Here is a 21,078-nt window from a genome sequence, read left to right as displayed (position 1 = left end):
GGAAGCGGCAAAGAGAGAGACACACACACAGAGAGAGAGAGAGAGAGAGAGAGAGAGAGAGAGAGCAGTGCAGCGGCAGCAGCAGCAGCTCGTGCACTCGGCGGAAGAGCAACACGACGAGAAGTCACCGAGAAACTAAACAAGCAGAAACCCCACGGAACTCTGAGCTGCTCCACTCGAGCCACAGCAGCACGAGCAGCAGCGCGAGCAGCAACAGCAACGACACGCGAAGGCTCGGGCTCGGACACCTGCTGTCGGTCGCTCGGTCGCTCGCTGAAAGTGAAGAGGAACCACAGCCCGGTGCCCGGCAGGTGTCAGCGGGAGGATGGCGGACTCGGCGGCGGCGGCGGCGGCCAACAGCGACGGGGAGGACGGACCCCAGCAGCCGCGGGGCTTCGCGCGCCAGGGAGCCCTCCGCCAGAAGAACGTGCACGAGGTGAAGGACCACAAATTCATCGCGCGCTTCTTCAAGCAGCCCACGTTCTGCAGCCACTGCACGGACTTCATCTGGTGAGGGACGCACTCGGGTCACCCGCTGTCATGTCTACACTGATGCGCGTCACTCCACAGGCCACAGAGAGGCAGTCACATGTTGGATGTAGATGCATAAATAAGTGTGTGAGGGGAAAGGAGAAGATACCCTGACAAAATGGCTGTAGACTTCTGCATGTGTTGATAGGATCATTAAGTTGTAGCAGGGATGAGGGAGAAGTGGGAGGGCTGCACTGATTTTCTCCTCAAAACAATCAATGTGTCAGGTAGAGACCTGCAGGGAGATGTGTGGGCAGACTGAGGTTTGATAACGGCTGAGGGAAAAAAAACAAAACCTTCTGCAAAGCTGCATCCAGCAGAAATAACCGAGCAGCAGAATTCTGATGTAAACGGGTCAAACACTGACACAACAGCTCACACAACTTTTTCCTCCCTCTGCTTGTCCCCCCCCCAACCCCTCCTCCACATGATCTCCTCTCAATCACCTGTACATACATGCCACTGTGCAGCCCAACCCAGGTATATGTCATTAAGTTCTATCAGGGAACAGGTAGAAGTGGGAGGACTGCCACTGATTGCACAGTTCTGTCAAACATCAGCTGCAGCCTCCTTCTTCTTCTTGTTGTCGATGCTGTGTGTGTCAGGTAGAGCAGATCACGGGGAGATATGTGGGCAGCTCCAGCAAAAACCAGCAGCGGCAGACTAGTGTGCGATAATATCAAAGTGGCTGCTCACCAAACTTCTTAATCACACGTACAGACAAGTCACCGTGCAGCCCACCCTGAGATAGAGATGACAGAATGGCTCTCGCCTTCAGTGTTTGATGGTATTATACATCCTGAAGTTTCTAGCAGGAACAACACGGATTGCACAGTTCTCTCAAACATCAGCTGCAGTCAGAGGGAATAATGAACATGTTTGTCACGGGTCAAACACTGACACAGCTGCTCCCACAACTTCACCTCCTCCCGCCTGGTCCCCTCCTTCTTTTCCTCTGCATTTTGTCCTCTCAATCACCTGTACAGACATGTCTTCCTGCAGCCCACCGGGGGGGGTTTACAAGACAGTGATACGGCCCAGTGGTCGGGTTATAAAATGAGTTTCCGGCTCCAGGTTGGCCTAATTTGTCCCGTTTATTATTATCGGTGCTTTGCGCTACTCCCAATACAACCATCGTTTAAGTCCTGTGACGGCTTTTTAATTTGTGAATGGCTAAATGGTTTGACCTAGAAGGTTGTGTACGTGTGTTCAGGGGAATCTAATGCGATTGTCTGTCCGTCTGTCTGTCTATCCATCTATCTATATTTCTATCTATCTATCTATCTGTCTATCTGTCTGTCTATCCATCTATCCGTCTATCTATCTATCCATCTTTCTATCTTTCTATCCATCTATCCGTCTATCTATCTATCCATCTTTCTATCTTTCTATCTTTCTATCTATCTGTCTGTCTATCTGTCTATCTTTCTATCTTTCCATCTAGGTCAATAAGACTAATGAAAAAGAACAATGAGAGCGCTGAGTGATTTCACACCCCGTGAGATTATCTATTTGAAGCCACACTATGAGCATGAGGAGGGCTGAGTGTGTTTCTGAATGTGTATGAATGTGTGTGCGTGCATGTGCGTGCCCCTTCAGGCATCCCAGCATATCTTTGAATAGGTGTGGTCGACCTTCTTGCCTTGGGGTATAGCCGCGGCCCTGCCAAACACAACAGTCTTGAGAGTGTGTGATTGCCAGTGTGTGTGCATCTAATTGGCCCTCACTACACACACTATACTCTTCATACATAATTAAATGTCCACACTGATTGTGTATCTGTGTGTGTGTGTTTAATTTGTGCTCTCTAGATGGAAATCTGTAGAGCTGCACAAAAATGGCAGACAGTGTTTGACATTTGCCTCCGTGTGTTTGTTTGTGTGTGTGTGTGTGTGTGTGTGTGTGTGTGTGTACTGTACACACGTCTGTGCCTTTACAATATTCAACATGTTTTGTGTTTATGTTCTCTCCACAGGGGGTTTGGCAAGCAGGGATTCCAGTGTCAGGGTACGTGGATAAGACACACACACACACAAATATACACACAGTCACACACACTTATGCTCCATTGCCTACTTTCTTTCACTGTTCTCTGTTTTTGTTTTTCCACACTCTTAATTACGAGAGCTGTCATTTCCCATTTCTTTGGTTTTCAGGTTCAGATTCCAAGATCAATGTTATACCTCGTCGCTCGCTTTCTAGATTTTTTTTATCTACTCTCTTCTTCACCTTTTGTCACTTTACTTTCGTCTTTTCTTTTTTAACTCACCTTATCAATCTCGCTTTCATCTTCTTCCTTTCATCTCGCGTCTTACTTTTCTTCAGAGTGCTCAAGTGAACGCTGAGGTTCTGAGCCTTTGTCTCTGATTCAAACGTCCCCAATTAATAAACATATTTCTCAATAACACAGGACCTGCGATATGCTTTAAACTCTATATTAGACAGTTTAGATTTCAGGATTTGATTGGAACAAATAACCACAACATGTTCACCCTTACTTCAGACAGGTAATAAAGATTGGGCCGTCATATCTTTGACAGGTCTATCATTAAAAGGCTATAAATTATTCTGTATCTTTGTTCGAGATGAAGGCGTTGAAGCTGTGAATTTAGTGTTTCCTACAAATAGAGTGAAACCAATACAACTGTATGGCTCAGCTTTCTTTAAAGATCAGTGGGAAACGTTACAGGTCAACGCAGTCAAGTCTGGAAGTGGAGGCAGGACTTTGGAGCTTGACTCAAAAAATAAAGCTTTCTGTGGGTGTTGGTTTAGTTTTAGATCGTAGGAAGGTGACCGGGCCTCGGGAAATAAATATCCCATTTGTTTTGCCTACACAGTCGATTCATTGACTGAGCATTAAACACTTTCAGCTTCAGCATCAAACATTTATATATTTTGTAAATGGTTTATAATGTTCAGACCTTTTTTTTTTTTTTAGATATTTCGTGTTGTCAAAGGTAAAAGACAGTTTCCATTAATATTAACAACAGGAGTCTGTTAAGCCATTTTTAAATATAAACTCTGGATTCTGGACATTGTCAGGAGTTTGTCTGTCAAATATGAAGTCAGACATGTGCACAACCACAGGAAAAAGTCCATAACATTCAGATGAGGGGTGGCATCTGGCCAGAGCATATAAGAGGCAGGACATGATGTGTAAATGGAAGAGTCTGCCCTTATTGAAAACTCTCCAATGTCATCGTCTTTCCAAGTTGACATGTTTCTGAGTTTTCTACGTATACGGCTCGTCTTTTCTCTTCTTATTTCTCGTCTGTCATCAACACCGCCTTTCGCTCGCTGTGAATTTTCGTGCTGTATCCTCACATGGGCTCATACCACATTTGCGGTTTCACATACAGCCCCACCGGAAAAGATGTCTATAGTTGAGTGCAGTGCAGGTCCCAGTGAATCGTTACAGGGTGACGCAGGGTAAGGACTCCGAAAGTGAGGCAGCTAACTGGAATTCAGCCAAATGGCACTTCAAAATATGTGCTGCGAAAAGGGCCTGTTGTGTATACACAACAAGTAATGTTCTGTCATGAAGCTCAATACGCTGGAGGTGAAATGGAGGATAAATGTCATAATTGATCAGTTCAGTGGTTTTCGGTGGTCTAATCGCGGAGACATTTGCATTGTCTTGCATCGTATGCTGAAACTTATGTCCTGTTCAAACTCAAAATGTATGATGTAACTCCATAGCATTATGTAAATATATTAAAGACTATGTGGCTGTGAGATAATCTCAAATAATGTTAAATCAGGGGAGGTAAAGATTCCATCCTTATGCTGTATTTTGAGCTTCATCCTACAGTAGAGACAGATACTGAGAAACAGCTACTGCAAACATAAACTATCAGATAATAAACATATGTTGCCGACAATAATGTGGAGCTGCTCTGAGTTTTTCTGCTGTTTTCAATTTGCATGAAGTCAGTGGTGTTCTTTTTTTTTTTTTTTTCAATTTTATGAACAGCCGACTCGATGTGTCCAAGGATTTTCACGTCTCCTAGCAACAGTGAAACATTCAGATGCAATTGTCTATATGCCGATGGACGGAAAGAGGAGCTGTTCAATACAGCAGTGGGTTAGCTGGTAATTAGCTGATGTGGATATGTAATATGTCAATAGTGTCCTTTAACAGATGCATCCGCTGCACCATAGGGGCGCCCACGCCTGTGGAGAGGAAGGGGTGTGTTGTGTGTGTGTGTGTGTGTGTGTGTGTGTGTGTGTGTGTGTGTGTGTGTGTGTGTGTGTGTGTGTGTGTGTGTGTGTGTGTGTGTGTGTGTGTGTGTGTGTGTGTGTGTGTGTGTGTGTGTGTGTGTGTGTGTTGCAAGTGTGTGTGTGTGTGTGGGCACTTGTACACTCTGATAACAGGGCAGAGCACTGAGGACTAAAAGCGATTTACCGCAAAGATTTCAGATCTCTCTCTCTTGCTGCTGATGCTCAAAAATAACTTGAATGCCTAATACGTGTATTTGAGTTTGTACATGTGTGAATAAGTGGCACTTAGCAACAATTACACTCACCCTTGTTCATCAGGTGTGTGTTTGCGTGTCCTGAGAGGCTCTTTGGCGCATTTGTCAAATCGGGAGCAGGGTGTCACTTCCCTAGAGCTCAGGGAGAAAGGGAATTCCTCGGCAAGGTCTCTCTGACACACACACACACACACACACACACACACACACACACACACACACACACACACACACACACACACACACACACACACACACAGTTTGGGTGTGATAGTCGTGTGTCACAGTCGTCTCACAACTAAATGCAGAGCGTTCGTGTCTGCAGGAAGGTTTACTCTGCTGTTTGCTCATTATTATTCATGATGTCGCACTCTGAGACCTGACTCTACTAATCAATGTCTTACACGGTGTCTTGTGGATTGATTGTATTCTCATTACCTGAATCAGGTCGTGTCCCCCTCGTCTTGTTTCACGATCACACTGCGGTGGGATTATTTTCTCCTTCTTCTTCCTCTCACTGCTCCTCGAGTTCTGCAGCTCTGACCTTCGACCTCAGTCTGTAGTTGGCTTTAACCGTCGCTGATCCAGAATAGGTTGATTGTCTTTGGCATCTTGTTAAACCACAGCTGTAATTAATATAACCGCCGGCTTATTGCTGCTGCGCGTCTCAGTGGCTGTAGATAGGTTTCAACGAAGCCGAGATTCATTTGCTGCATTTGACACTGACATTTGTTCCCTGTTGGTTTTCATTCTGCCTCGTCATGAGTGCCAAAGGGAAGTTAGATTAAGTTCTGGTAATTAAATCAGATAATCAGTTGTCAATTGTCTTTGCTTTTTTTTTTTTTATATGAGCTATTGCAGTCTAGAACTTTTCGCTACTGGCTTTGCTCACATTTCATGAGCGTATTCCTCTGCCAAGGCCCAAAAGTCCTCTTAGATTCAAGTAGATTCAATAACCGCTTATAGATTATAGGTTTGTTGGATAAAAAAAAAGTTGTTGTTTTTACGTGTTAGAAAAAGTATGAAAATTGCCGTCCCTCACTAATATGTACCTGCCCATCCACCTTGACACCATCATTGTTGTCTTTGATCCGAAAATTATAGCATACTGCAAGTGACTAAAAAGAAAGTAAGGACACACCCGGCTGTTTGAATGGTGGCTTGTTCCAGCCTCGAGGTTGGTTGTGTTTTGCATGTTGTGTAATATACATTTTGGGCTGGTCTGAGCGGCTCATTGCCACCGCGGTGTCGTTGCTATAAACAATAACCTGCAACGCCTCTGTGGGATCCTGCTGTTCAGGTTCCCAAACCTTAGAGAGAGTTTGCAGCAGCCTGAATGATGTAATGTGGTGTTTCTAAGAAGAGTGTGTGTGTGTGTGTGTGTGTGTGTGTGTGTGTGTGTGTGTGTGGGTGTGTGTGTGAGAGTGCGTTTTGAACATATTTCCTGTTTCTTGATGTCGGGAGTTAAGCAAACACGTGATCTGTGTTCCATTTAATGACCCAGTGAGTGCTTATTTCCTTAATGGCTGCTTGTGCAGAACTATGTGTGCTCTGCAGCTTCCACGTGATTGGTTTCGTGTGTGTGTGTGTGTGCGTGCGTGTGCGTGCGCACGCGTTCCTAAATGAGTTTGTTAATAATGAGTTGGGTTTCAGCGTGTAACAGGCTATTCTGTGTCCTCCACTGTCTGCTCCCAGACTTAATGGACAAATTATCCCTTTAGCGAGCTTGAAAAGGGTTCGGGGAGGAGGAGGAGGAGGAGGGTGGGTGGCACTGGGTGACAGGGAGTGTAAGAAAATTCATAAATAGCAGCGGGAGACTGAGAAGAGATGGAAAAGATGGATGGCGAGATAAGGGTGGAGGAGGCAGAGGAAGGTAGAAAAGAGGGGGTGGTATTCATGGAGGAGATGGGAGGAGAGGAAAAGAGGGGAAGGTGAGTAGGAAGGACGTAGGAAGGAGACGAAGATTACATGTGATTTCCCTAAAAAATTCCTATGAAAATAGCTCACAGCCAGAACAGGGATGAACAGAGGGATGAAGGACGTGTTACATGTCTTCGGGGGCAATAAGAAAAACAGTGCAGTGTTCCCCGCAGTCTCTTTTAATGCTAATAATTTAATGTGAGCATGTAGAGAACATACTGTACAGTAGAGAAAATGGAGAAGAGATACTAGGATATAAATGATGAACATTGAGGAAGGATATAGGGCAGAAATAGAGGCATGCTACAATTCTCCATAATTTATTCTATCTACCATTCTCTGTTTAGCCTCATAAATAAAATCCTTTTATAGCGTATGCGATGTCTTGTGCACAATGCAACATGTTATGCTTTTGCAGATGATGCCATCGAAACCAAACCGCTTATGTTGTGTAAAATTCAAACCATTTTAATGAAGTTCTGGAATCCAGAGGATTGTATGCAAATCGAGTGCTCTGCTCTAAAGGCATCCTCTATAATCTAATAAGAAAAAATAAAAAATCCAGCAGGCAGATGGTTGAAAATGAGTAAGAAAGGTATGCAGAGGACTGACACTCCAGCTGAGAGGTGGTGAGGGAGATTTTTCCTGCATGGGCAGAGGAGATAATGGACAGGGAGGAAGAAGAAGAGCCAGAGAGATGAAATGGATGTAGGCACGCACTGTTGATAGCACTTAAAACGAGCCATAGATGAGTTGCTTGCTGCAGCTATTGGCACCTTTTCCGATAGAAAATTGTATTTATATATATATTTTTTTTAAAGTGCCATTCAATCCTCTCTTTGACTGATGGCATCTTTTGTGTTTGGCATCAATCGGGCGTCATCTCTCTCTTTCACCTGCAGCCGTCAAGCATGCACTTGGGCACGGTGCCTGCATTCCTCTGGATTTCATACGATACGTTTTCCGCCTTTTCAGGAGCGTATTCAGGTCTAAATGAGTTAGTGAATATTTGCAAACACGGGAGTCTGTTGGCAGTGCCGAACGCAGCTCAGGTGCCTCTGCAACAGCAACCTGTGTGGGCGAGAGGTCTCCGGATCCAAAAACCCGCCTCCTACACACACAAGCACACTTATTCATGCGCGCACACGCGCACACACACACACACACACACACACACACACACACACACACACAAATTACTCAAATAAAAGCGCACTCAGTGTTGAGGTGTATCATTGAGATCCTGGAGCAAAGAATCATGGACACAAACATATCTGTCTCTGTCATCCAGTCTTTTATTTTTCTACCTGCTCTGTGTTCTGTTTGTTTTCCCAATTTCTTTTGACCTGCCAGTCTCTCCCTGTCTATCCCACGCTCTCTCTCTCTTTTCTGTTTTTCTCTTTCTGTCCTCTCCAGCTTTCTCTTCCCGCTATGCCCTCCTCTCTCCCTTCCGAATTCTCTCTCTCTCTCTCTCCTCTGCGTTTCTCCGTCTGTTTCTCTCCCTCCTCCTTGTTCCCTGTCTCTCCTTCAGCGTTTCCTTCAGCTTCCTACCTCTCCCTCTATCTCTCGCTCAATCTGCCCCTCTTTCTCTCCAGTGTCTCTGTGGTGGAAACTGTGGGCTTTGATGCTTTTATAAATAGCCTAAGTGTTCCACTGAGAGTAGCACCAAATGGGATGGATGGATAGATGGATGGGGGATTGGAGTGGGGAATGCAAGTGGAGGGAGAGTGTGTAGGTGTGAAGAACATTGGAAAGCATCAGAAAAAAAAGCAAGGATTATAATGCGACATGTCTGCATTGAGATATCAGACGGCAATGATCGGAGAATAAAGATGTGGAACTGTGGGGTTAGACTTCTACGACAACGTAGACGACAACATTAAAATTTCAAATTTATGACAAAACAACTTGGATATGCTTTTAAATTATAAAGTCAGAAAAGCACTTTCTGCTTTCTCAATTTCTCAATATTTCTGGAAGCATTTTTCCGCAGGTGAAAATCCGGGCTGAGCTTTTCGCATCTGCCTCTTTAGGGTCTGTAGTTAATCACAGGAACACATAGGCCGGATTTTTATAGTGTCCAGTAAATCCGGAGTGGTGTGGTGTCCGGGTAGAGAATGAGATGGGCAAGATAAATGGAAGAAAAGGAAGATCAAAGTGTAATTATTTTTGTGGAGCTGCTACTTCTGCACAGGTGTGTGTGTGTGCGTGTGTGTGTGGATTCGGAGTCGGAACCATGATTGTGACGTTAATGGCTTCAATGAAACAGATTTCATGTAAATCTTTCAGGATGTGAAGGGGCCACCTTCACATCTGTCAGCACCTCTCCAAAAGAGAACAAAACTGGTCTGTATCTGATTTAGAACCAAATATGAAAGTGACGCAAACCTGATTTGAAAAAGATCTGATTTTCCATGTGATTTGTGCTGTTCACACTGTCATTAAGCAATCGGATCTGGGTCACATAAGGGGCCCAGTTTCAGCATTGTCTTTGTGTATCATCTGCACTGTAGCAGAAATTCCTTTATGCTTTGTGTGAGTTCTCTAAGTCCGTCCCACAATTTCTGTCAGTAATGCAAGTGACTTTGCTGAAAACAACTTTATTTTCAGCATTTTCAACACTTCATGTTATGTAACAGCATTGTGAAGTCTTTGATGCCGGCTACTGTTGTGCATAAAACAACATCCTCATTTGGCTTATTGATGGAGCCAAAAATATTGCAGCATTATAGTGCATTGATTTTCCCCTTGTTTTTCAGACACAACAAACTTGTGCTCATGGCACACAACAGCATAATGGGAATCCCATGTTTAAAGTGGGGCGGCTCGTTCTGATTATTACTAGAGAAGGAGACGTTGCAAGTGTTTCTTTGAAATGGGTTTTCAATTTCCTTCTCCTGCTTAGAATCTCCAGTTTTGAGCATGAGCTGATTCTTGAAGGCTCACATCCTTACCTGTAAGAGTCAGTGATGCCAAATTGAATTCATCAGAGTTACGTAGAGTTTAATTAGCGCAACCAGAGTTAAAATATCTGCAAGTGATGATGAAACAAACCGAAGAATACAAAAGAAACGAAACAAGCTGATCAAATTACACCAGGGAAGTCGGCCACCGAAGTAATGTGGAAATTCGAAGGAATAATGATGCGAGACTCGACAGGTTGTTCTTCAGGTTTTATCTGATCTTCATTTTAAGTAAACAAGCCTGTAAACTGAGACTCTGGTATGACTTTGGTTCCAGTCGTAGGTTTCTCTGACAGTTGCTGTACAGTAACACCCAGTGTGTGTTTCCTCCCCCAACTGCTTCCTCTTCTCACTTTAATGTGGTGTGTGTGTGTGTGTGTGTGTGTGTGTGTGTGTGTGTGTGTGTGTGTGTGTGTGTGTGTGTGTGTGTGTGTGTGTGTGTGTGTGTGTGTGTGTGTGTGTGTGTGTGTGTGTGTGTGTGTGTGTGTGTGTGTGTGTGTCAGTGTGTGTAGTGTGTGTGTGTGTGAGTGTGGTAACATGTTTACAAGTGTGTCTAATTTTGGTCTTTACCTCATTAGAGAATATAGAACAACCAATGTTAAAACACTTTAAAATACACTTTCTCGCTACCTCTGTTTATCAGCACATCAGTGGTGGGCTAGCTGATGTGTGTGTGTATTTGTCGCTCAGTGTGTGTGTGTGTGATGGTCTAATTTTACTTGTCAGTGAGGACCAGCAGCTCCTTTCGCTCTGATCTACTTTCACACATCTGAAGACTCTGATCACTGATGGTGTCGTTTGTTTGTCCGCGTGCTCGTACTCACTTTCAGCCACTGACAGACTATCTCCTTCAGGGCTTGGTTGTCCTTGCCGCTGCCATTTTCGCCAACAGTACACCCGTTGCCACGGTGACACTTTGGAGACGTATCGGGACGGATCAAACAGCCAATGTGGGTCAAGCTCGTTTGACATCGCAGCCCACACACACACACACACACAGATAAAATGCCTGGGCACCAGATACCGGTAACTCAGATTCACAAAAAAGATCCATCCACTTATTCTGTAAGGGATGCAGGGAGTTGCTGGAGCCAATCCCTGGTAAAAGGTGGCTCACACCCTGTGCACTCTCTGCATACAAGTCACCAGTGTATTGCAGAGTCTGTATACAGAAACAAACCAACCCTTCACTCTCACTTTCACAAATACGCTAAATTTATCTGATTTATTTATCACATGGTAGGAAACCTGGAAGAGAAACTATGTAAATACAAGGAGAACATTACACTAAAAGGCCCCGACTGAACCAAGATTTAAACCAAAAACCTTCTTCCTAGGAGGTGAGAGTACTAACCACCGCACCGGCCCTCTCATTTACCCATTAATATATTAGATTATGAATTACTAAAAGTATTCGTATTAGTTTTAGTAGTAGTAATAGTCATAATAGTAGTAGTAGTTGTAGTTTTATCAATCATTTCGGCTATTGGCATGATCGCACACCACCGGTTGTAACATGTTAATTGGTGGTAACTCATTGTGAATGTGTGTCAGTGCCAGCAAGTGTCATTGGCTACACTTAACGGTGTCAATAGCTGCTTTCCTGCAGCGCAGAGCGGATGTGGTTCAATGAGCCTGTGGCTGCAGACTGGTGACCTCTACCAGCTGCTCTGGCAGGTAATGGAAACATCATTAATGCTCGTTAGCAGGAGGATGTAAAAGTTTACCCAGTAATATTCAGGTTTTTCTTTATTTGGTGTTTAATCAGAGAGTTGTATCAATAACTCAATAAAGTTACTGTGATTATACATAATGGTCTGATAAAATAATCTGTTTAATTAAAACAAGGACTTCTACTAGGAGCTAATACTTGATATGTACACTATATATAATTCGCTGCAGTGTGAGTTGCATGTCTAAATATTTAATGGAACTAGATGGTGGCCAGTGGTCGCAGTTGTTGGTATAAAGCTTTTCAACACATCTTAGTTTTTAGTGAACATACTAACATGAGCAAAATAAGGGGTTATCACTTTTAATATAGCCAAGATTAAGATAAGTCAACTGAAAGTGAAGTTCATGGTTAAATACAACTTTCTTTTTTTCAAACGTCTGTTAAGAAATTGCCACTTTGCTTAGTACAGATGAGTTATTAGACAAATGCTGCACCATCGAAATGTGCGTTTATCTTAGGATCCTTATTGTGATACTGCTACTTTGCATTATTGAGCATTATTTTGCATTTTATCATCTAAATGCAGATCAGCTCTGCAGTAGAGGGCACTGGGTTTGTGTAAATCAGTCTCAGTAATGTCAGAGGTTGTGTTTCTAACTTTTTTTTTCGCAACAAAGGCAGAAGTGCTCTCCACACGCTAACATCCTTTAATTATTCACTTTCACTTTCACAGCACTCGTCTCCTCCATGTTCGCTGCCACTGGACCTCTGCCCTGCTCTGTATTTGTTGTTTGTAATGAAGGGGATCTACAGTTTGAACTGATGCTGTCAGGGCAAATTGACGATGAGATGAACTAAATGTCGAAAAATGTGAATCATGGTGTGTAGGTGGGATGGCTCACCTGGATTACTAACTGCTGGGGCAGAGATGCTGCTGCTGCTGTGGGTTTGAAAGAGTTCTTTGAAAACCGCTGCAACTGGATGAGTAAAATATCAGAAACTGTTTGACCAGAAATCTTTTTTTACTCAAAATAGCTTTTCGGTTGCAAAGAAACAACTGTACTCTCTTATTTTTTTTAAATGGTGGCTGAATAACGATACTGGATCATCCTAACTATACTGGTTCCTAGTTCCAGAGGACAGTTCCTGTGGTTGAACCACAGCTTATAGTTTAACACTTTCTGTGATGTTGTTGTGTTCAATCACGCTTCAAGGAATTTGGGATTCAGACAAGTTTATTAAATCACCGCTACTGTTTGCCAAGAGGGCTCTGTCAGACAAAAACGTAACTCAACAAGCTCATTACTGAAGTTGTTGAAGCTGTCAGTGCTCCAATTAATGGTGTCATTTCTTTGGTATCGACTGCTGACATGCAAATGTTCGCTGTGGCTTCTGTGTTTCCTCATGTTGCACTGGATATGTTTGCATTTCGTAATACAAGTATTTAAGCGGGCATTATCTGGGTTGACCGTTGAAAAGTTTAACCACACATGTGGCTTTACTGGGGTCAACATTAATCCCCCCCACTCTCTATGTTATTTTAATATTTGACTCAGAGTATGGAAATTAGGGCAGTGTTTGATTTCATGTAAATTGGTACTCGGCAGTATCCACGTACTTCGGTCTGTACTCTTTAAAGTACAGCGTTCAGAAGCCCACCTTACTCCTAACATTGTCCCTCTTTACACTACGTCACCTACCTTCTTCCTTCACTCCCGCCATAATTACTACGGCCACTAGAGTTCACCTAACAATTCAACTATGGTTAATAATAAGTGTCATGCACACAATGACAGTAATGAACAGCACACCTCTATGCACATGTGCAGATGTTTCATTAAGCCATGAATGGTTAAAACAAGGGCACCTCCTATAATTCACATCAATAAAAACTGTCGGACTCTGGTGGTATGTTTATCTACAGGGTGAGTGTCTGTCTTTGTGCACATCTTCCTACTCCAACGACAAAATCAAAATGCTTTGAAAACATGGTTTTGTTGCCCCATTTCTCTCTCTGTGTGTGTGTGTGTGTGTGTGTGTGTGTGTGTGTGTGTGTGTGTGTGTGTGTGTGTGTGTGTGTGTGTGTGTGTGTGTGTGTGTGTGTGTGTGTGTGTGTGTGTGTGTGTGTGTGTGTGTGTGTGCCAGCTAACTATGTCACTGTTGCTCCTGAGATCCTTTAACCCATTCCTCCGTAGATGGTAACCTAGCAACAGGGACACAAGCCGAGAGGAGTGCAGTCATCTTAGACCTCTTTTTTTTCTGTCTCTCTCTCCATCTTTTTGACTTTCTTTATTTGACTTTCTCCATTTGTCGTTCCCCCTCTTGCTTTTCCATCTGTCGCCTCCTCCTCTCCATCTCTCTTCCACTTTACACACTTACTGCCCATTAGTTTCCTTTTTATTTCTCAGTTTATAAATAGAATATCGTTGACTTTGGGACTAAACTGCTTTATCACTGTTATAGAAATTCGTCGTGTAGTATTGTACTAACACTGATTTCTCATCATGCAACAGATCCCTGCAACTTTACAACTCGTATTTAATTCATTATTTGAAACCTGTTCATCTCATCCGCTCTCTTGTTAATATCTGCAGCTCTCCACTCTCACCCCTTTGTCCTCGTTCTCCCACACTCTCATCCTCTTCACGCCACCTCTCCGGATTCATGAGTAAATCACTAGATTAGATAAAAGTGCATATTGAGCACGATGACTCCGCTCTTCAGCAGTTTAGCAAACAGCCAACGCTCATGTACACAATACAGACGCTCAATTTTCATATTTCTTCAACGTATACTTACACCCACAGTTAGTTTCATGCCGTCTGGCCCAAAACAGCAGGTAGTGTTTGCGGGGGAGTTGGTACAGAAAGAGGAAATGACTGTGTGTGTGTGTGTGTGTTTGTGTTTGTGTTGGCTGTACATGTTCAGCAGTTGCTTGCTCAGGTCATCTTGTGGAGGTAGATGTACTTCTGCCTCAGACACACACACACACACACACACACACACACACACACACACACACACACACACACACACAATCTTAGAGAGGACACTCATTGGCATAATGCATTTGCCAGCGCCTCAACCATAACCACCTCAACTAAATGAATAACCCGAACCTAAACCTAAGTCTTCACCCTCGAACAAGCTTTTGAAAACGTGAGGACCGGCCAAAATGTCCTCACTTTCCAAAAATGGCGTCACTCTGTGAGGACTATGCTCCAAATGGTCCTCACAAGTATATAAGTACAAGTACCCACACACAGAGAAATAAAAGAGAGGACACAGAGATTCAATTGCAAATATTCAAATAAGTCACTGTAAATTGAATCTACCCGGCGATTTAAAGCGCTCCATCACTTCAAAGGATTTCTGTCGATTTAATTCCAGAGAGGTCAGGTCTGGTATCGGTCAAGTTCAAATACGATTTTTTTAACTTGCGAGCAGAGAACCCAGAACTGTCTTTCTAGAATGTAATGCAACTGTTTATCGTGTGATTAGCATTAGGGCCTGGAGTTAGGGGCCATTTTGGCTCTTAAAGCAAATGACTGCTGACTATTTTTGGGTCCATCACCTTGTTGATCAGACAAAACAATTCAAGTTGAAGATGCCACCTTAAGACCTCTTGACATTGTGGTTGGTGATTACCAGAGGACAAACAGTAGAGCGGAGGTCGGATGTAAATCCTTCTCATGTGTTACATCATGATTTATAACCTTTGCATCTAGCCAGACGTCAAGAGGTCTAAAGGACGCGTCTTCAAATTGATTTGTTTCGGGAAGGAAGAAAACAGGGAGACAGCAGCGATGTGATGGACAGACATTGAGAGGAGAAGACAGAGTGAATGAAAGACGGTCAGAGGTATGCAGTGAATGAGAGAGATGGAGTGAATGAGAGGAAAAAGGGTGGAGGTGTTAGCTGGACCACGTAAAATCATCTCGTGCCAGGATTTCTTTTTTCCACAGTGTTGGCACAGAGTTGAAACTGAAATCAAACTGAAAGTGAAGCCAGCCAGACTGTTGTCTCCCCCCCCCCAAGACAGAATTTTATTGCTTTTGTCACTCTGTTCTTTTTTGAAAGGAAGATCTGATCATTGGAAGGGACAACACACTGTCCACTGATAAATTAACGTGTCTGAAACTGTTTGGCAGCATCTTCATATGACAAGTGAAAGTGTAATCTATTGTTTTGGGCTGTTGACAGTGTTTCCTGGTCTTACAATCATCACCAAGCGGAGGTCACAGTTTGCCTGCCAAGTGAAATCCTCTGTTTTTTCCATGAAAAGGCAAAGTGTAAACGATAGATTTAGAGACAGAGGAGGAGAATTGAAAGAAGGATGGATTGATGGAAATGAGAGAGAGAGAGAGAGAGAGAGAAGGAGGAGTGATATGGGTGTGCTGACTCACTCTGACCCTTCTCCCTGCTTCACTGGTGGCATCGTGGGTATTTATACTTTGGCGTAGGCTGTTCAGCCCCTTTATATAAGCCCTTGTATACACACTCACACACACGCACACGCAAGGGGAAGTGCCCAAGGAGAATGCCGTGTTTTGTTCAGATTATTGACTTTCTTCTTCTCCTTTATCATCTTACTCTTTTTCTTCTTGCGTTCCTCCCATTTCATCAGCATCTTCTCTGTGTCTTCCACCTCGCTCATCAGGATATCTCCTCTTCACTCGGGCAGTAGGAAGAGCAAGAAATAGAAGCAACATCAGTAGTCTGGCTCGCCCAGGCCTCTCTCCATGTTGTTTAAACACTGTGCCAGGTCTGCTATAGGCCCCAGTCAGGGAGAATTGCTATAGTCAAGTCTGTGAACCTGTCAATCAATCAATCAATCTGACAGTCAGTATGTATGTCTAGAAGTAAATGTGAAAATCTGATTATTTGTTATTTAGCCATCCATGATGTAGAAGGAAAACTACTTCCACACGCTGCTTCTGAGATACTTTGGTGTTGTGTGATTGTCCGCTCAGGAAAGCTTTGCATGGTGGCGTCCTCCATTTTTCTTGCAAAGCAACGTCAAATCAACGACGGGTCAAGAGGGCATGCAATAGGTCAAGCTGAGAGTGAGCGCCCTCAGCTGGTTCACGAGTCAAACTACTTGCCCCAACAAATACAAGTGCCGTGTTTACACAATGTTTCCAAACATTGTTTTTCACTGTTGGATGTTTTGAGTCGAGCTGTTTCATTACGTCACCTTGTTGCCTTGGCTTCTTCTGCGGCACTTTTACTGGCAGCCAACTGATATGGAAATTTCCATTTTATGATGCCATGCAGAAGTGTTCCTCTGAGCCAAGTAAGTTAAAGTGCAGCATCACGCTCACTGTGTTCATCATGTTCCATTTTGCAAAGATCGTAGGTTACACAGCTTATTTTCATGCTCTGAAATATTTCTGTAATTGTTTTTAATGAGTGAAGTGTTTTGCTCACAGTTTTGTGTTTTTTTTGCCGTTTGTAGGTTGTTGTTTTACCACCTGGCCTTTAGTGGAAACCTGCTGTGTGTGTGTGTGTGTGTGTGTGTGTGTGTGTGTGTGTGTGTGTGTGTGTGTGTGTGTGTGTGTGTGTGTGTGTGTGTGTGTGTGTGTGTGTGTGTGTGTGTGTGTGTGTGTGTGTGTGTGTGTGTGTGTGTGTGTGTGTGTGTGTGTCTACACCTATAGGTGATGTGCAGTGACAACCGTAGATAAATAAATATGACTAACAAGTGTTGTAGCATTGAACCTGGCCGCTGAATCTGGGACATCAGTGTAGAGCATGTCACTGCGTCTCGCCTGCACACACACACACACACACTGGCAGCTCATTAGAGGAAAAGGCTGTGTACAACATCAGTGTTCTGCCAACATCTCATAAAAAGAATGTACTGAAGTGAGGAGAGAAAAAAAAAAAGGGGGGGGAGAAATAAGGATTATGGAATGAAAGATTTTCAGAAAACCGTTGCTCCATCCTCCTTGTTCACGAGCTAATATTTAGTAAAACAATAAGATGAAGTCGTTTGAAGTTCATCGCTTTTTGAATATTTTCATTTCCTTCAAGTATAAGAACTATTTAAAGTGTAATGTGATTGTTTGGTAGTTTGAGTCCCTCTCTTCTCACTGTGTTGATGCACAGAGAGCCTGATGGTAGGGGGTATTGATTGACAGCCAGTTCTTACATAATGATGTCATGTGACTGTTGGGGGAGCGATCGAGGCAGCATGGGACACTTCAAAGAGAGGTGTGTGTGTGTGTGTGTGTGTGTGTGTGTGTGTGTGTGTGTGTGTGTGTGTGTGTGTGTGTGTGTGTGTGTGTGTGTGTGTGTGTGTGTGTGTGTGTGTGTGTGTGTGTGTGTGTGTGTGTGTGTGTGTGTGTGTGTGGAATCTAGTGCTAGTGAAGTGTGGTGAATTTTAAGATGGAAGCCACATGCAAATACAAGAATAATGACTCCACTGCACCTGACATTGATTACATAAATCACAGGTTTTTGATATTTGTGTAATACCACATGACACTTTTAAATCTTTTAAATTCAATATCCAACACAACCGTTTGGCCTTTAAATTCGGCCGTTATATTGTATTGATATTTTCCAGCTTCCACTGGTTCTCGAAAACAATCAGCAAATGTTCACATTGAAAAACCAGACATCTTTGCATAACACAAGAAATTATACGACGATTGTCACAGTAGCTGCGATTTTAAACTTCCGTCAGTTGAGCGACTTAGTACTAATCTCACAGTATTAACTGAAGTGACATGCAGGGACAAGCCCTCTCCTGGGGAAAAAGGCTGATGGAGCACATTTGCATTTGGGAAAACAGGCAAACATGTTAATGCTTGATTAGCTGTAGCACTGGTGCCAGTAGTGTTACTGGTAACATGCTCAGCCGGTGTCACAGGTAGATGCTGCACGCACACAAGGAAGAGACCAAGACGAGAAGAGACATGAAAAGGGAGAAATGTGACAGATGTTGAAAAACCAGTGTATGTGTGGCAGCCTCTATTAAACTGTGTGTATGTGTTCTCCGTGCACAATAAATAATGAAGGCACATAGGCAGAGTGCCAGCTGTGCTAAAGTCAGATTGAGATCAGTACGCAGAGGGCACCATGTTCAACAGAGAGAGAAAGAAAGAAAGAAAGAAAGAGAGAAAGAGAGAGAAAGGAAGAGGCATGCTTGGCAGCCAGGAAGCTGTGTATAGATAAGTGTTTGAGATATGGCCCTGCTCATTATCACTTATTATCTCTGTTGAAAAGATCTGGTGGTCAAACGCACTCAGGATGTCAGAGGTGATCGATGAAAACATTATTTTTTTTGCTGAAGCAGAAACTCTCCATTTTCTTACTCAGTGGTGGAATGTTAAATGTACCGTTTATTTATTTTGAGGCACTTCCTCTTCACTTAAGCGTTTCTATTTTTTACCACCTAATAGTGACACTGCATATCAGAGGAATATATAATTTGTCCACTACATTCATGTGACTAAATTGAAATTCACTTTTTGAAATGACAGGTCACATCTGTCATTTCAATGATTCTTCAAGGCCCATATAGTTCAAATCATATTTAGTACTAATTTGCTTTTGCTTTCATAAGTATGATTTTAAATAAAGGACCCAAACTTGCAATATATCGTCTAATTTGTGTTTTTTGTTAAGTTAATAGTAGTCATGCAAATGTATCTTGTACATAAAAGGGGGGGTTATACATTACAATTACAGTATTTGTACATTTGCCCAAACGCCCAAATGCCACTGAAACACAACATCATGATATTAGAGTAACTAAACACCAACAGGCCAAGAGTATTTTGCATTTGAAATTTTACTGAAAATACTTCTTCATGTTACTTTTGCAGGATCTGAATACATTCAACACATCACTGTAAACTGTAAAATATGCAATTTATTTGTCCACCCACGTCAACAGCAAGCACCAAACAACATTTGTAAAGGATCCAGGATTCAGGCTGAACATCTACTGGGGCTGTACAGCATGTCAAATCGTTAAATCATTTATGATCTCACTACTGTTATGTACTGTATAGAATCATCATGGAAAGTTTAACAATCTTTTTTTTACCTTTCGGTGTAAAATCGTTGGTAAAATGTAAGTTTCTCTGCTCGACTAGAAAAGGAACCTGAGCTGCCTCCTCCTGAAGGCCGCTCCTTTTTAATCCAGCTGCCAATCAAACTCAGGTATTCAGCAGCAGGTCTTCCTCAATCCTCTTTGATCTCGACAAGTTGATCTGGCTTGAGATAATGTCTTCTGTCTTTTTGAATCGCCGCCATGTACGGAGGTATAAAGGGAGAAGTGGGAACTGTGGTGGTGCTTTGCTTAAAGAGAGAAAGGGAGGACACACTTCATTTCTGTGGAGGTACATTTTTGTGCAAAGGTTTTGATTGTTTTGGCCCGAGGGTCATATCGTCAGAGACCATATAATTTTATTTTAAAGACGGTGTGTGTGTGTGTGTGTGTGTGTGTGTGTGTGTGTGTGTGTGTGTGTGTGTGTGATTGGGGATTTGGCTGTAGCAGTACTCCAAAAGAGCAGTTGCCTTGAAGCAATATGTGCACACAGATCTCAACATTTCTTTCCCTATACCTCCATCCCTCACTCTGAATTCAATCTGTGATATCATTGGAATGCGTGGGTGCTCTTTGTGTTTGTGTGTGTGTGTGTGATATCATCACAGTGAGTGGGTGGTGTGACCAAAGAGAGGATATTGCGTGGGAGTGAAGTACCATTGAGGTGCACATGATTTTTGTGTGTCTGTGTGTGTGTTGGTTACAACCCCTCTGACAGTGCAGAATAGAATTAAACAGAACATGATAGAATATCTTTTTCTTCAAATATGGGCATGAGGCCGCCAATAGTGAAAATACCATGTTAACGTTTTTGGATGTTCTAACATGTAATTGTTTGATTTTATGATCCAATATGAGGATTCTGTGTCGACATGCTTATTATGGAACTAGTCTGTCATATGACCTTACTTTCCTTAAGTTATTAAAACACTTATTATTTAGGCAGCTGTAAATTACAGGGTCTCCTCTGCATCAAAATAGTTAGAACGTTCATTTAACTTGTAGAGTTTAAAGTTCAGTATTTCTCTCTGATATGTTGTGGAGGAAAAGTATAAAGTGATAAACGGGCCGAGCACTGAACCGAGACGAGGTTTCGGTCAGTGGGCACAGTTCCAACTTAAAATGATTTTCAGAGCCCGACAGTGGGTCAGTATTTACTGTCACTTTGGCGTCATGTGCAGTTATCACACTTCAACATATGGTGGTTTTCCTCATTGTTTGATCTGCAGATTGTGATAAAAGAAACTTGTCGGTCAATAAAATATCAGAAGAAATTAAAATGTCTAAGATGACGTCTTTGAATTGCTTGTTTTGTCCAAAATCCAGCTAATCATTACATAAAAGAACCATGAGTTCGATTTTTTTCCTTGATAAATGACTTAAAAGAAATTGGTTTTCTCAGAAATGAAGCGGCAAAAAAGAAAACACGATAACAAATCACAAAACACATGGACA

General features: G+C 42.8%; 1 protein-coding gene across 2 annotated transcripts in view; it reads left to right on the top strand.

The window, feature by feature from the left end:
* Positions 1–21,078, top strand: part of LOC118123258 (protein kinase C beta type) — a 73,072-nt gene continuing 51,994 nt past the window's right edge. For both annotated transcript variants that reach the window (XM_035180567.2, XM_035180566.2), the window contains exons 1-2: positions 1–510; positions 2,507–2,538. In XM_035180567.2, coding sequence (XP_035036458.1) covers positions 326–510; positions 2,507–2,538 — 217 coding nt within the window. In that variant the 5' untranslated portion in view covers positions 1–325. The remainder of the gene's footprint in view (positions 511–2,506; positions 2,539–21,078) is intronic.

Source organism: Hippoglossus stenolepis, chromosome 16 (genome assembly GCF_022539355.2).
Source record: "Hippoglossus stenolepis isolate QCI-W04-F060 chromosome 16, HSTE1.2, whole genome shotgun sequence".
Lineage (NCBI taxonomy): Eukaryota > Metazoa > Chordata > Actinopteri > Pleuronectiformes > Pleuronectidae > Hippoglossus > Hippoglossus stenolepis.
Note: the sequence above shows the minus strand (reverse complement) of the source record. Positions and strands in the feature narration are given on the sequence as shown.